A 16,522-nucleotide genomic window follows, 5' to 3' on the forward strand; every position below is an offset into this window, starting at 1 on the left:
ATTTTTAGTCCCCAAAAGTTTTCCATTTTCACTTTTGGTCCCTCTTTATAAGTAAACTTGTATGTAGAATTCATATTTTTGAATAAAATTTTCCATAAAAGTTTTATAATATTATAATAATCTTTCTCAAAAAAAAAATTAGAATTTTTTTAACGGTTAAAAATTCATGTTTTGTTAAAATAACTCTAAATTTTTTAGGGATAGGTTTTTATAATATTCTACACATTTATTCACAATTTCATTGAAAAATGCAAAAGCTACACATAATTTAACGTAAAATAAGGACCAAAAATGGTGATCGAAAATTTTATAAGGACTAAAAGTCGAAGAAAATTTTTATTAGAGGAATTAAAACTAAAAATTGGTATTATGAGGGAAAAAAAACATATTAAACTTTGAATGTAATAGACTTGAACATCTTCCTCAGGGTCGTCCCTATAAAACCGGAGGCTCGGCTCTAGTAGTAAAAATAGGCCCCTAATAAAAAAAAAACACACAATTTTTTTAAAAGATTAATCTTATATTTAAATTGAAAATAACACTTGTATAATGGTTATTAGCCACCAAAATCAAAATTAGCAATTATTTTTACTAAAGTCGTTTTTTTTAACTTAGAAAGAGAAACATGGAATGATTTTTTACTTAGAAATTGAAACATGAAACATGTTTATTTTTCTTTTTCTTTTTGAGTGGGGGTCGGAATGTTGAACAATAATTTTTTTCTTGAGGCCCATCACTTTAGAAGACTCAGCTCGGTTGAGCTCTTTGCACTCTCCTAAGAACGACGCTGATCTTCCTTCTTGACAACAAAAACAGCATAAAAAGTAGCCCCACCACATGGAAAGTAAATGTTTGTTTGAGTAAAGCATATACCTATCTAAAATATAATTTTAACTTGACTTTATCTGTTGTTATCACCTAGAAAACGAAAAGCACCAATGCCTAACCCAGTACAGTCACGCCATTTCACATTACCACCTTATCACAACTCCATTTTCATATCGGTAATCAATCTCTCTTTCAACTCAACTCTCTCTTTCTCTCTACTTCATTGTATTTTCTTCTCACGGTGTGTTATCATTCCATTATTGTTTTCCCCATTTTATTCTCAACACTAATTTATGCAATTTCCAATTTTGGGGTGGTGGTTGTTTAATTATTTGAATTTAGATGGAAATGGTTTCTCTTTAAAATGATTCTGTGTTGCTGAATTGTTGCAGTTCTGAGTGAATTAGTGTGTTAGATAGGATTTATTTTTTCATGCCCACTAATTGTTTGATGAAATGCATGTCTTTAATTTGAATGAATATTCAAGTTACAAATAGCATATGTGATTTACTAGTTTGAAATGATCAATTATTAGTAGGGATTACATTAGGTATTGATTAAGTGATTTACTGTGTAATTTTAATGCATTTGATAACATGTTTTGTTCCTTTTTTTTCTTAGAGTTAAAGATGGCTCCTTTTACAATTGCGACAATGCCCTCATTAAACATCGGGTGTTTCCGAAAGTCTCCGAATCTCATCCTTCCAATTCGCTGCTCCATGGCTGCTCCTTCTCCTTCTTCGGTTTCCATCCGATCAAAAGCTGTTCACTTTGATTTGAAGACGTATTGGACTTCCCTAATGGGGCAGATTAATCAGAAGCTCGATGAAGCCATTGAAGTTCAGTTCCCTCAACAGATATATGAAGCTATGCGGTATTCTGCCCTTGCTAAAGGTGCTAAGCGATCCCCCCCTGTTATGTGTATCTCTGCTTGTGAACTTTTCGGAGGCAGTCGCCTTGCTGCCTTCCCCACTGCATGTGCCCTTGAAATGGTAATCTTCTTTCTATAATCTGCCACTTCATATTCATTCTATTGTATTATGTTTTTAGTTTGTTTTTTATGCTAAGAACTCGCCAGAGATTGGTCTATCATTGTCACAAATTTATTTGTTATGTTGTTGAGCTACCAGAGTTTTACTTTTATCTATCAAATAAATCCGTTCCTAACTGCCTACCGTGAGAGGATGAGCTTTCTTTTTCTTTGGACTTCCTTTCTCTTTCCAATTTTGATTTATTAAAATAATAACATATGTTGCATATTTCTTCAAAAAAAAAAAAAAAAAACATATGTTGCATGTTTAGTTGCAGTAATGCTGTGTTGCTCATATAAGTAACAGTTTTGCATTCCATTTTTAGCTAGTTGTATCTGCTTAAAATAGTACATACTTTGACTTTTGGATCATCTGTTAAGAATGATTGTAGCATTACCTTAAATGTGTCTCTGAATATTTATGTTTGGTATTTCTTATTGGACACAAAGTGAGATTTATGAAGCGTTTATATAATTATATGCACTTCAGATAAATAAATAATGATGATGATAAACTGTATGAATTTTGGAACTTATATTTTAGTTGCAAGCAGGTTCATGCCGCTTCATTGATACATGATGATCTTCCCTGCATGGATGACTCCTTGTCACGCCGTGGCCAGCCCTCAAACCACGCCATCTACGGTGTTGACATGGCAATTCTGGCGGGTGATGCACTCTTTCCCCTTGGATTTCAACACATTGTTTCACATACTCCCTCTGACCTTGTACCTGAACCCCGTGTACTTCGTGTCATTGCTGAGATAGCCCGCTGTGTGGGCTCCACTGGAATGGCTGCAGGGCAGTTCTTGGACCTTGAAGGGGGCCCAAATGCAGTTGGATTGATACAAGATAAAAAGTTTGGTGAAATGGCGGAGTGTTCTGCAGTGTGTGGAGGGTTGTTGGCCGGTGCCGAAGATGATGAGATAGAGAGACTGAGGAGGTATGGTAGAGCTGTTGGAGTATTGTATGCTATTGTAGATGATATTTTGGAAGAGAGACTGAAACCTGAGGGAGATAAAGATGGGAAAAACAGAGGGAAGAGTTATGTAGAGGTTTATGGGGTTGAAAAAGCAGCAGAGGTGGCTGAAGAACTTAGAGCAAAGGCTTTGGAGGAATTGGATGGATTTGAGAAGTATGGAGATCAAGTGTTGCCCCTCTATAGTTTTGTGAATTACGCTATTGATAGAAGTTTCAATGTTGACGAGGCCAGTAGATGATGGGTTCTTGAAAGTCAACCACTTATAGTTCTTTTGGATGAGCAGTGAGTTTGGCGAAATCATGGTGGCGTTGTGATTTTGTTGATGCTTCAAAGTGTAGTTTTTGTCAAAACCGCAGTGTCCCACTCTGATTATGACAATTTCTGCGCAAATACAAACATGCACTTATTTGAGTCCTTATGAATATTGCATTTTAGAAATTTAGAGCTGTAAAAAATATAATTGGGGTTAACTAAGAGAGTAAGGTCTGAACTGTTTTAGACTGTGAATCAATCTAAAGCGGTCCGATTCAAAAAGTATTTAGAGGTGGGGCAGTAATGGATACCAAAGAGGACTAGTCCCGTGCTCTAGTCTTTATGAGAAGAAGATAAGTTTTTATCTGTCTTTTAAAAAGAGTAAGCTGCTGCTGCTACTTCTATTTTTAAGTTTTTATCTGTCTTTTAAAAAGACTAATTTTGAACTGCAAGTATTTTAATATTTTGGTCCGATGTGTTTTTGTCTCAAAACTGAACTAAACAGACCATCATGCACTTTTACTATGTAGGTAAAACTAATTCTAGGTTTAAATTATTTTAAATATTAAATATAAAAGCAATATGATAATAAATAATGGTAGATACATATTTTGATATAATTATTTTATTCGGATCTGTGATAGATGTTAATGAGATATGACTAAAAATAAGTTTATAAATGAAAGACATTTCTCACAGTATAAATCTGTTTTGTAGAGTTCATTCTCAAGTTTTGAGAATTAATAAATTATTTTAAATATAGACAACTTAAATTAATTAAAAAAATGTTGGAATTAAAAAATATATAAGTTGGTCTACATGTTCTAACTCAATTGATAAAATTGTCGAAATTGTAAGTTAGATGTTGTGGTTAAGGTTCGAACACCATTTTCACCTCTTGTGTGAGTTTTTATTACCATTTCGTCAACATAAAAAAACAATATACGAACTAGATGATGAACTAAATAAGGAAATAAATACTACTCCCTCTGCCTATTAATACAAACACAATTCTTTTTTCACTCTTATTAAGAAAAATTAGTAGAGTAATTAATGTGTTTATTTTATAAATGAATATACCTAAAATGCCTTCCGTATATGTGTAGTAAATTTTAATTTTCCAATTCTAAAGCACTTAGAGGCTTATTCAAAAAGAAACAATAAATGTTTTAGTAATTTAAAAATGACTTATATTTAGAAACAAATTTTCAGTTGTTTATACTTAAGGACGAAGAAAGTATATGTTAAACTCTCCCTGTATATAATAAACTAGTAGTGATTGAGATAAAAACAATAATTCTTGAATTTCAATTAGAGAGGAGCCATTGCAAAAAGAAAAACTCTACAAAAGTTACAAAAACTGTGAGAAAGAACTTTCAAGCGCTGAAAGCCATGGCTTGGTGTTTAAACCAACGCATATTATCTTCTGTTATCTTCTTCCTTAGCGTCTCATTATGCTTATTGGCGAATCATTCTTCCATAGCTGAGAAGCTTCCAAGGTTTGAACACCATCTAAAACCACAGCAACAATCTCTTAACTTTTTGGTTGTTGGTGATAGGGGAAGAAAAGGAAACTACAATCAATCTCTTGTCGCCCATCAGGTAATTATTTACCCCAAACTTCAATCTGAGTAATTACTACTTACTTGTGCAATTTTCCATTGAAAGTATGGTCCCTTCATGCACATGGTTCTTTCTAAGTGTATTTGGCCAAGAGTCATTTGAAAATTGAAACCACTTGTTTCTAAACCTCACCCACATGTGTGCCACATGGCCAACTACCTTAGCATCCACTCCACTTTATCTTTTTGTCGAACATAATAATGTTGGCTTGTCGCTATGTCGAATTTGTGGATGAAATAGAAAATTATTTGCATACATCATACAAGCATACACCTATTCAACAACACCATGAGAGATAGAGATAGATAAAGAGAATATGAAATGTTGAATGTGTGTATATTAATTTTGGTTTAGCATAAGGCATGTGTATTCATAGAAATTGCAGCATACTGCTAGGGGTGAGAATAAGCCGGACCGACTTAGAAGGGTTTACCTACTCCAGACACATGTCAAGTCAAACGTTTTTATTAAATAGATAAGGCTATTACTTTTTTAGAATTCCATTTAGCTAAAAAGATCAGACTAGGAGCTATGAAAAAACCTTTTAGACCTATTCCTAAATCAGACTAGGAGCTATGAAAAAACCTTTTAGACCCATTAGGCCGACCTACTTAAGTAACTATGAATAATATTTTTTTATTAATATTATTATATTAAATTTTGTTGTTTGGATTAAATTATAAGCTTGTTAACTTTTTTTCATAAATTTAAACTTATTCCACATTAATTTTTCGCATATTTAAATGTAATTAGAATTGAAGTATGATATCATATATAGTCAAATTCTCAAAAATATCATGTTAAATATCAAAAAAGAGTTTAATTTCATTGGTTTATTAGTTTATTAGTCTATTCAAACATAGATCATATTACTTATTTAAATGGTGTTGGCGGCGAGACTAACCGGAGTTATGAATCCGTTTGTGGCTAGTACCCAATCGACATTTGTAAAAGGTAGGAACTGGGTGTATGGGGTGATGGCGGTAAATGAGGTGATAATTTGGCGAAGAAAATAAGTCGAGAATGTATGGTCTTTAAAGTCAATTTTGAAAAGGCGTAAGACTCGGTGGATTGGGGAATTCGCATCTGTGGACTTTGAAGGTAATTCTGAGAGGTTTTGAGATGGTTTTTGGGTTGATGGTCAATTACTGGAAAAGTTGTTTAGTTGGTGTCAATGGATCACCTTTGTTCTTGCAGATGGCTTGTACTTTTCTTAATTGTATGGAAGGAGCAGTTCCCTTTAAGTACCTTGATCTCCCTGTTGATGCATATTCTAGGATTCTCACCACGTGGGAGCCTATGTTAGAACAACTCCGGTGGAGACTTGGGGCTTGGGGGTACAAGCGCATTAGTTTCGGTGGTCGGATAGTTCTTTTCAACTCGGTTCTGAACGTAATTTCTATTTTCTACATGTCTTTTTTGAAGATGTCGATTCATGTTTGGAAGAAGGTGATGCGGATTCAGAGGGAGTTTTTATGAGGAGGAGTCAGAGGCGGTAAGAAAATAAATTTGGTAAAGTGGGAGGTGGTGTGTCAATCTAAAAGAAATGGGGGGCTGGGGGTGAGAGATGTGAGAGCGGTTAATTTAAGCCTTCTGGCTAAGTGGAGATGGAGGATCCTGCAAAACGAGGTTCGCTTTGGAAGGTGGCTTAGTTGTGGGGATCAGATTTTGAATAGGGTGGATTGGGGAACCGACTCATTTCTGTATTTTTTGTCTAGATGGTGGAAAAAAAAATTGGTTAGACCGGTGGATCAGCAACGACCCTCTTTGTGAGAGCTTTGCGTGACTTGTTGGTATTTTGGAGCAAAAATATGCTAAGGTGAGGGATATGGGGGTTATGGAAGGTGGAGATTGGAGATGGGTTTTCAATAGACGGCGGAGGTTGTTTGAGTGGAAGATTTACTAGTTCACCTAGTGGGTCTATTGTCTCTGTCTTTTCTGTCTTTGGGGGAGGACAAGGGGGATTTGGGGTCCTGATGATGGTGACTCTTGTACAGTTAAATCTGCTTATTCTTTGATTGCTGAGGTGTTCACGAATGAGGTAAACCTTGATGTGTTGAATATTTGTGTGTTTCGTCATGTTTGGAAAAGTTCAGCACCGACAAAGACTATTGCTTTCTCTTGAAAGCTCCTTCATAATAGGATTCCCACTAGAAGTGATTTAGCTCAGCGTGGGGTTATTCCTATGGATGATTTGAAGGACTGCGTGCTTTGTGCTGCAAATCTGGAAACGCTAATTCACCTCTTTTTGTTTTGTGATTTTGCCTCGCAAGTGTGGTATGACATGTTCTAGTGGCCTGGTTTGGTTTTGATTATTCCCCTGAATTTATTTATTTTGTTCGACTATCTAAGTGGGGCTGCGAGTAATAAGAAAATTTTGAAGGGTTTTTGGTTGATTTGGTATACAATCATTTGGGCTATCTGGAAGGCTAGGAACGTAACGAGGTTATTTTTGAAAACGTGAAGAAGGAACCAAAAGAGGTGGTGGATGATATTAAAGTGTTTTACATGGAGATGAGGGTTGGTTGCTGAAAACTGTTGCATTGTTTGTATTACGAGTGATGTTGGCATCCTTGTAATTGTTTTACTAGAGTTTATTTTGGTGATTGTATTCGGTTCCTGGTAGCTCTGCCTTGATTTAGCAGGTGGGTAGCTTGAGCTCATGTAGCTGGTTTGGATGGGCAGGTTTATTTGTTTGGTTGGTGTCTGGTAGTGGATTGTTGATTGTTTGCTGCAGAATCTTTTGGGGCTGATTTAGTGGTGTTTATTTTTGTGTTGCAATGTATTTTAGTGTTTTTTTTATTTGATGTTTTTTGTCCCTTCCAGGTCTGGTTGTCGTGTGTTTAGGCTCCTTTTGGTAGTCTTCTGTTTTGTGCTTTCTTTCTTTGGTGTATTTAAGTTGGTGGTTAGTGGTATTTCTTTGTTAGTTTGGTTGTTCCTGCTAAGCAGTGGTTGTATATGTCTTTCTCGCTTCGGAGCATTTCTTGTGAGCTGGACTGAGTGTTTTATAATATATTTGCCGATTAAAAAAAATACATTCATATGAAATATGCTTTTAAACAGACCAATAAGTCATATCAGGCTTTCAAAAGGCCATACTCAAGTTTAAAAAACAAATCTATAATTTAGATTACTTAGTATCTTTATTACAATATTATAATTTTCAAGCTGTTTATGTGATTTTTGTTATCCTTTTTAGTTTTTATCAGTACCAAGTTGTAACTCCCTCCTCATTTTTGTTTGATTTTCAGATGGGAATTGTAGGAAAGAATCTCAATATAGAATTTGTGATTTCAACTGGTGACAATTTTTATGATGATGGCCTAAAAGGAGTTGATGATCCAGCATTCTACGAGTCATTTGTTGACATCTACACTGCCCCAAGTCTGCAACAAATATGGTACAATGGTAAGTTGAAAAAGTTTCACTGTTTTTTCTCTTCATACATTCCCTCCGGTTGAAGTAATTTTATTCAAGACATGTCTAACTCTTTCTACTAGCTCTGACCTCTTTCATTTACAACCAATCAATGATACTAATGCTTTATTCCTTTTTTTCAAAATAGTTGCTTTAAAACTTTAGCCGTAGGTGTTTCTATTTTATAAATTAACTTGCCAATGAAAATATTTATTTTCATTTTACTGTACCAGTTTTGGGAAACCATGACTACAGAGGCGATGTTGAAGCACAATTAGGCCCAATTCTAAGACAAAAAGATAGCAGATGGGTCTGCTTGAGATCTTTTATTCTTGATACAGGTATCAATCCTTTTAACAAACTTAATGCAAGTTGAGTTTTGAATATTTCCTAGAAAAAAATTGTTTATTTCTAAGGTCTTCTAAACAAAATTTGGTTTCCCAGCTATCTGGATACAAAACAAGTTGAATCAGACACAAATTTTTATTTTTCGGAAATCATAATATGTATGAATTAATATAATTGATGTTGCAACATTTTTTTATACAATTAAATAACAAAAGAATTTATAGAATAAACTAAAACTTATATCATCTTTCCTAAAAGAAACTTATATATCATCTTGGGAGTATTCTTTTTTTTTTTTTTTTTGGTACAGATAATGTGGAATTTTTCTTTGTGGACACAACTCCATTCGTAGAAGAGTACTTTACGGATCCAGGAAAGCACACCTATGATTGGAAAGGCGTGCTTCCTCTTGAATCTTACCGTGCAGAACTCTTGAAGGTTAGTCAGTTTTCATACAATTTTTTTAAAGAATAATTTCACAATTGAAAATTATCACATCATTTAGAAACTTGCGACATTTTTTAAATAAGAACTTTTTTGGATTCTGGATATTGAAGACTCTAAATTTTTTTACTAATCAAGTAATAGGTCATTTTGCAATCGTCTCCTAGGGGGATTCGAACTTAGTACCTTGAGGTTACAATGCTAAGCTCATACCACCGAACTTTTTTGGTTTTTTTAATATTGAAGACTCTAAATTAGTATCACAACATATTTCAATTCATGCACATTAGTACTTGAGAGGAATTTTCAACTGTGTCTGACATTTGGAATTATTGTAGGAAGTTGATTCAGCTTTGGTGCAATCCACGGCAAAATGGAAGATAGTGGTTGCTCATCATCCTATCAAATCTGCTGGGCCTCATGGTAACACCCAAGAGCTTGTGGAGCAGCTTCTTCCCATCTTAAAGGTAAATGAATCAACCCTATTGTCATTCTCACATTGCTACATTAGATGAAGTTATGTGTTCCTTGTGCCTATTACAATTTGTAACCAGTTTCTGCACTATTTGTGTAGTCAAACAATGTTGATGCATACATCAATGGACATGACCATTGCTTGGAGCACATAATTGACAAAGAGAGGTAAGCATGTTTTATTACTTGTAAATAGTTAACATCAACTTCATCACAGCTGTGAAATTCATGCTTTTGCTGTTTTTGTACACATTGTAGTGGAATTCATTTTTTCACAAGTGGAGGCGGATCAAAGGCATGGGGGGGTGACATCAAGCCATGGGATCCGAAAGAATTGAAATTGTATCATGATGGGCAAGGATTCATGTCTATGCAGATATCAAAAACCAATGCTAGTATTGTATTCTACGATGTTTTTGGCAAAGTTTTGCATACATGGAGCATGTCGAAGAAACTTAAAGAAGCTGCATAGATGGAATAAGCTCAAAATATGCCTATACTGTATTTTCTTGAGGTTATATTACCACAAATATTTCTGTCGTCCCATTAAGAACTATTCTTTCGTACTAATAAGCTAACTAATTTTTTTGATGAAATGCATATCTTTGGTCTGAATGAATATTGAAGTTACAAATAATGAATATTGAAATGCATATCTTTCCTGGTTTGAAATGACCAACTATACTTTGTTTTTCCTTTTGGGTGACACCTACTGAGCTTACCGTTATGTGTGGCTCAGCTGCAATTATACATAAGAGATTGGTTAAAACTGATTTGCCCAGCAATCTGAGATTGTTTGTCCTTTTTTATTTCTATTTTTACTTATAGAATTAAAGAAGGCTCCTTTTACAATTGCGACCATGCCCTCTTTAAACATTGACTGTAACCGGAAGCCTCCTATTCTTACCCTTCCAATTTGCTGCTCCACGGCTGTTCCTTATCCTTCCTCGATTTCCATCCGATCAAAGATTGTTCACTTTGATTTGAAGACATATCGGATTTTCCTAATGGTGCAGTTAAATCCGAAGATAGATGAAGCTATTCCAGTTCAATTCCCTCAATAGATATATGAAGCTATGAGATATTCTGCCCTTACCGAAGGTGCTAAGCGATCCCCCGGCTATGTCTATCTCTGCCTGTAAACTCTTTGTGAGCAGTCGCCTGGCTGCCTGCACACCTGAAATAGTAATCTTCTTTCCATTTCATGCTGAGTATGTAGTATTTTCTTTAGATTCTTTTTTTTTTTTTTTGTTAAGACGCTCAAAAGAGAGATCGGTCTATCATTGCCGCATCTTTTTATGTTGCTAACCTGCTAGAATTTTACATTATCTGTCAAATAAATATGTTTCTCAGTGTGTACTATGAGATGGATTAGCTTTCTTTATCTTTGAAATTCCTTTTATTAATTATTGTTGTAGACTCTTAAAAAAAATATTGTTGTAGATAAAAGGGATGTAAAAAGCTGTAAATTCCCACATTGCCTCATAAAATGCAGTAAAACAATTGTATTAGTAAAAAAAATTGAAATTTTGGGGTGAATGAAAAAAAAACATAATAATTGTGACATGTAACACGTTTACGAATTCGTGTACGGTATGGTATATATGCTCCTCTTTTTTCTCTTTCATTTTTCTAGCAATGCATTCTGTTACTCCCATAACAAAGTACACTACTCTTTTCTGATTTCACCCATCTATTTTTTTAAGAGGAAATTCTAATGGGAAAGCTCAATTTTTATTTGTTCACTTCGTTTTCTTCAATTTCTCATCGATTAGGTACATGAAATGTTGAAATCAATAACAAATTACACAACCCACTTATTTGAAAGAGGCTAGAAATTTTACTTTTAGATTCTTACCGTATACACCTCAATATTGTTTTACATGATACATATTCTAAAAATATTTGATATATAAGTTTTTAGGATCCACCAAGTTAATGGTGTTTAATAAAAGCGCATAGATAGTTAATCTTGACGAGTCTCAATAACACATTTGATTTTAGATCAATGTAAGATTTTACATAGATGATCAACGATACTGAGGTGTGTAAATGTAACATTAAATCGGTGTAATTTTATCCTCCACCTATAGGGATGACAATTAGAACCAGGCCCGATGGGTACCCGCAAAAAATACCCATAATGGGTAGGGTAAAACCACGCTTTCATGGATACGGGCTTGGGTCCGGGTATTACCCGCTAATTTAAATGGATATGGGTACGGGTAAGGGTACTATACTACCCAGCTCCGCAACCCGCTTATACATATTTATATAATATGATAAATAATTTATTTGTTTTTGTTGTATAATTAATTAATTATTTAGCTATTTAAGGCTAAGCCTAAACCTAAAAACTACTTAATATAATAATCGATCCTTCCTCTTGGTATACAATATTTGAAGGATATTTTGGATGTTTTTTATTTTGTTAAATACTACGACTCGTATTATTTTATTAGTTGATTTGAAAAATTTTGAACCATAATTTTATTTCAATTGTTATATTTTTATTGTCTTTTCATAGTTAAAGTGCGGGAATGGGCATTAAGGTACCCCCATAGGATATGAGGAAAGACACTAAAGTTATTGCCCACAAGGGTATGGGCTCGGGTACGGGTATTTTTTACAAACACGGGTATGGGGAAGGACATTGTAGTACCCTACCCATATGGTACCCATTGCCATCCCTACCTCCACCAATATTTTTTTGGTGTTGACGAGGGTTCGAACCCCAGACCTTGCATATATTATGGATTGTCCATAGCTATGCTGAAGAGGACATCCTCCACCAATGCACACACATCATCTTCTCTTGAATGGTTAAAGAAATTGTGTGAGAACTTTCTGGTTCTGAAAGACATGGCACGGTGCTTAAAACAACGCATGTTATTTCCTGTTATCTTCCATTCTAGTGTAGTATTACGCTTATTGACGAATCATTCCATTGTTGCTGCTGAGAAGCTTCCAAGGTTTGAACACCATCTAAAACCACAACAACAATCTCTTAACTTTTTGGTCGTCGGAGATTGGGGAAGAAAAGGAAACTACAATCAATCTTTGGTCGCCCATCAGGTAATCATTTACCCCAAACTCCATCCTCTTTTAATTATGTGTGTATTTTTCATTCTAATTGTTGTCATTAATTAGAAAATTATCAAACTTGTACTCATATATAATATAGTTGAATGTACATAATTCTATTTGTTTTCACATTATATTTGTCTATTACATATATAAAATGGTTAGGGATTTGGCACCTCTAAAGTCAGTAACTCATTTTAAAATGTGAGTAATATTAACAGTTAATTAACAAATTAAAGGTAAATACTATAGTTACATTATAACAAATCATAAGTTTATTACAATAGCAATCCTTCATTTTCTCACTTTACACTAGTACTCGTGGAGTATAACTATCACACGAGGTATAAAACTTATAATTTCATGTTATTTAATATCTTCATTACAGTATTATAGTTTTCTAGTTGTTTATATGATTTTTGTTTGATTTGTAGATGGGAATTGTAGGAGATAATCTAAATATAGATTTTGTGATCTCAACTGGTGACAATTTTTACAAAGATGGTCTAGAAGGAGTTGATGATCCTACATTCTATGAATCATTTGTCAATATCTACACTGCCCCGAGCCTGCAAAAGATTTGGTATAGTGGTAAGTTGTTAAAAGTTTCATTGTTCTTTAAAAACAATTGATATTTATTAATAGTTGCTTTATATTAATTTCCCAATGAAAATATTTATTTTCATTTTTTTTTTTTTTTGTTGCCAGTTTTGGGTAACCATGACTACAGGGGTGATGTTGAAGCACAATTAAGCCCAATTCTAAGACAAAAAGATAGCAGATGGGTTTGCTTGAGATCTTTTATTCTTGATGGAGGTATTGATCCTTTTAAAAAATATCTAATGCAGGTTGAGTATTGAACATTTCCTAAAAAAATGTTTGTTTTTAAGGTCCTCTAAATAAAATTTGATTCCAAAAAATCTGGTTACAAAATAAGCTGATTCAAACACACGTTTATATTTCTTGGAAATCATACTATGTATATAATTGATGTTGCAACAATTTGTTGCAAATAGATAACAAAAACATTTAAAAAACAAAAATAACAAATTATTAAATTAAAAGTTACTATATCATCTTGTGTGCTTTCCACTTTTTTGTGCAGGAATTGTAGAATTTTTCTTTGTGGACACAACTCCTTTTATAGAAAAGTATTTTACGGATCCAAAAGAGCACACCTATGATTGGAATGGTGTCCTTCCTCGTGAATCTTATCGTGCAGAACTCTTGAAGGTAAGGTTTAACAAACAAATTCAATGCATATTTCATATCACAGTGAATTCGTCGAAATGTTAGCAACTGTGATTTTGTAAAAGTTATCGAGTGTGTCACGGAGTTGCCATAGTAGAGAATAAATAATGTGTCACAGAATTCAACAAATCATTCAAACGCAAATACAATATGCAAATTCAGACTTCTGGCATATTTTCAATATCTAACATTTTGGCTTCTGTATAGTGAACACTCTAAATTAGCATCAACACATATTTCATTTCACAACAAATCAGAACTTTTTAACTAGAGAAATTGTTAATTCTATCTGACATTCTGGAATTTTTGTAGAATGTTGATTCAGCTTTGGTGCAATCCAAGGCAAAATGGAAGATAGTGGTGGGTCATCATACCATCAAAAGTGTTGGGCATCATGGTAATACACAAGAGCTTGAGGAGCAGCTTCTTCCCATCTTAAAGGTAAATGGATCAGCCACGTTATCATTCTCATATTGATGCATTAGATAAAGTTCAATATTCCTCATATTTTTTACTTCACATCGAAAATGATTCCGAGGACACATGGCTTAGTGTCGCATACATGGTAGTTAACATCAAAGGTACCGAACCATAGCAAACATGTAACTCTTACTATTCTTGAAGTCAATGCATCGAAATTTTACAATTTTTAACCACTTTCTACACTATCTTTCCAGTCAAACAATATTGATGCATACATCAACGGACATGACCATTGTTTGCAGCACATAATTGACAACGAAAGGTAAGCATGTTTTATTACTTGTAATTAGTTAACATCAATATCGCCACACCTCTAAAAGTGAAGCTTCCTTGTTTGCTTAAACATCGTAGTGGAATTCATTTCTTCACAAGTGGAGGTGGATCTAAGGCATGGCGAGGCGATATCAAGTCATGGAACCTGGAAGAAGTGAAGTTTTACCATGATGGACAAGGATTCATGTCTGTGCAGATCACAGAAATGAATGTAGATGTTGTATTCTATGACGTTTTTGGCAAGGTTTTGCATAGATGGAGCATATCCAAAAAACTTAAAGCAGCGACATATATACAATAAGTTAAAAGTTACGCACATAATTTTAATTTTGTGGAGGATATGTTCCCACAAATGTTTCATTAGTCCGAAAAAGGAACTATAAATTTGTATGCACAAATGGTGCAGTCTTGCACGTAGTCATTATAGATTTCCCTTGCCATTCAATTCAAGGGAAAGTGATTTATTGGTCTTGAATTAAAACTATACCTCATCAAACAATTGCTTTCTCTCTAGAGCATTTGCCAAAGCCTTGGGCTTCTTGGGACTTGCACCATGGCATCCAAGTGCTTGAAATGAAGTGAAAATTCTGCAGTCTTGCATAGTATCATGCACTGCCATAAACCTTAAAGTAGCAGTTTCCAAGATTTTCTACTGTTATTCCACCAGTTCCCAAGTATTTGGGGGATTTGCTCGATTGTCTGTCAGCTAGAAGCATCAAGCAGCCATGTCCTCATCTTCATCAATGTTGTATGGTAATCCTACTGCATTAGAAACAATGTAAATAAAGAGACTTAACCGAGAAAAGGCCGGACTTTTCAGGCACCCTATTCCATCTATCCTCGTTATGACTAACGATACTTCCGCCGATGTTCCCCATCAATCTGTCTCGTAATCTGTATTCTCAGTCAAAGAAATTCCACCAACAAAGTAAATTCCAATGCCACTTTCCATCCTCCCAAAACCCTGTGTCACTAACAAAACAAGACTTTTGTAACTACATATTCAAATCCAGACATCATGCCAAAACCCCATGTTTGATTCACCATTTCCCGTTATTTCCTATGCAAAATCAATAAACCAATAATTCTCCTCCTATCAAGATCACACAATCTCTCCCATACTATGCTTCCAACACATTTTTCCAAGTGGCTTTTTCATTATTTCTTAACAGTCACTTCCATTTCGAAATAAGAGACACATTCGATAATTATGATGTTAATATGTTGAAGGTTGACTTTTTATTTTTGGCTAAAACCCACTTTTTGCCCCCTAAGTTTGCAAAAGTTGCGATTTTGGCCCCTTATTAAAAAAAATGGCAATTGTGATCCCCCATGTCTACCCCCTTTTGCAAAACGTCAATTTTGACTCAGTCAACCTTATGTGGCTTGCCACCTGTGTATTTATTTTTATTTTTTATTTTCTTTAATTCCACATGTATAATTAGCTAATAAAAAAACAAAAAATCACAAAAAAGAAAGTATGGCACGTGAGCTTCACCATCCTTTTCTCCTTCCAAACCAAATCTTCACCTTCCTCTTCCAAACCAAATTTGCAACTTCTCCTTTCATCATCTTCTACTTTTATTTTCAAGAAATTGAAAATTTCCGACCCAAACCTTCGTCTTCTCCTTTTTCATCTTCATCTTCTCCTTCATTGCTTCCATTTTCGGACCTTCCATTTTTTTCTCAAAAAAGAACAAGGAACCTAGGATTCAAAGGAACATCCGCTAAACACACCGAGTGTGAGACGTCTATGCTGCAGAGAATGCTAGCTCTCCTTAAGCTGGCAGTGTGAATCTATGTCGACATTAAAGGATGTCTGTCAAAAGGTTGAAGCAAACCACAAAATGAGGGAGAAAAATTCATTTTTGTAATAGAAAGACGAAGCCGGCCTCTTGGTGCTCGGCGCAAAAGAAAGAGCTTATATTTTATTATGAAGAACCATAGATAATAGAAGGATCTTGTAAAAGGGAGGAGGCATCAGTTTATTTTCGACTTGATAGCCAAGATTACTCCAATTCGTGCTTGCACTC

The 16,522-nt window shown here is 34.5% G+C and overlaps 3 protein-coding genes across 6 annotated transcripts; all 3 read left to right on the top strand.

Annotated features, from left to right (window-relative positions):
* Positions 1–952: 952 nt before the first annotated feature.
* On the top strand, positions 953–3,584 carry GGR (geranylgeranyl reductase). 2 transcript variants are annotated; one of them, XM_085704724.1, is made up of 3 exons: positions 953–1,069; positions 1,450–1,820; positions 2,413–3,584. In XM_085704724.1, exons 2-3 carry the CDS (start codon positions 1,458–1,460, stop codon positions 3,076–3,078), a joined length of 1,029 nt encoding a protein of 342 aa, XP_085560850.1. In that variant the 5' UTR covers positions 953–1,069; positions 1,450–1,457; the 3' UTR covers positions 3,079–3,584. The 2 variants fall into 2 exon arrangements, with proteins under 2 accessions (XP_085560850.1, XP_085560849.1); XM_085704723.1 differs by having other exon boundaries at positions 953–1,004.
* An 803-nt stretch (positions 3,585–4,387) lies between these two features.
* LOC146932996 (purple acid phosphatase 3-like) lies at positions 4,388–10,070 on the top strand. Of its 2 annotated transcripts, none has more exons than XM_085704725.1 (7): positions 4,388–4,694; positions 7,967–8,123; positions 8,366–8,473; positions 8,791–8,918; positions 9,263–9,391; positions 9,499–9,566; positions 9,657–10,070. In XM_085704725.1, exons 1-7 carry the CDS (start codon positions 4,485–4,487, stop codon positions 9,868–9,870), a joined length of 1,014 nt encoding a protein of 337 aa, XP_085560851.1. In that variant the 5' UTR covers positions 4,388–4,484; the 3' UTR covers positions 9,871–10,070. The 2 variants fall into 2 exon arrangements, with proteins under 2 accessions (XP_085560851.1, XP_085560852.1); XM_085704726.1 differs by lacking the exon at positions 4,388–4,694 and adding an exon at positions 4,931–7,360.
* Positions 10,071–12,155: 2,085 nt separating this feature from the next.
* Positions 12,156–16,507, top strand: LOC146932997 (purple acid phosphatase 8-like). 2 transcript variants are annotated; one of them, XM_085704721.1, is made up of 7 exons: positions 12,157–12,473; positions 12,917–13,073; positions 13,191–13,298; positions 13,588–13,715; positions 14,046–14,174; positions 14,411–14,478; positions 14,568–16,507. In XM_085704721.1, the coding sequence occupies exons 1-7, from the start codon at positions 12,168–12,170 to the stop codon at positions 14,788–14,790; spliced, it is 1,119 nt and encodes a 372-aa protein (XP_085560847.1). In that variant the 5' UTR covers positions 12,157–12,167; the 3' UTR covers positions 14,791–16,507. The 2 variants fall into 2 exon arrangements, with proteins under 2 accessions (XP_085560848.1, XP_085560847.1); XM_085704722.1 differs by lacking the exon at positions 14,568–16,507 and having other exon boundaries at positions 12,156–12,473; positions 14,411–14,482.
* Positions 16,508–16,522: the final 15 nt, after the last annotated feature.

Source organism: Medicago sativa, chromosome 4 (genome assembly GCF_051527215.1).
Source record: "Medicago sativa cultivar Bolivia chromosome 4, Bolivia_mono, whole genome shotgun sequence".
In the NCBI taxonomy this organism is placed as follows: Eukaryota; Viridiplantae; Streptophyta; class Magnoliopsida; order Fabales; family Fabaceae; genus Medicago; species Medicago sativa.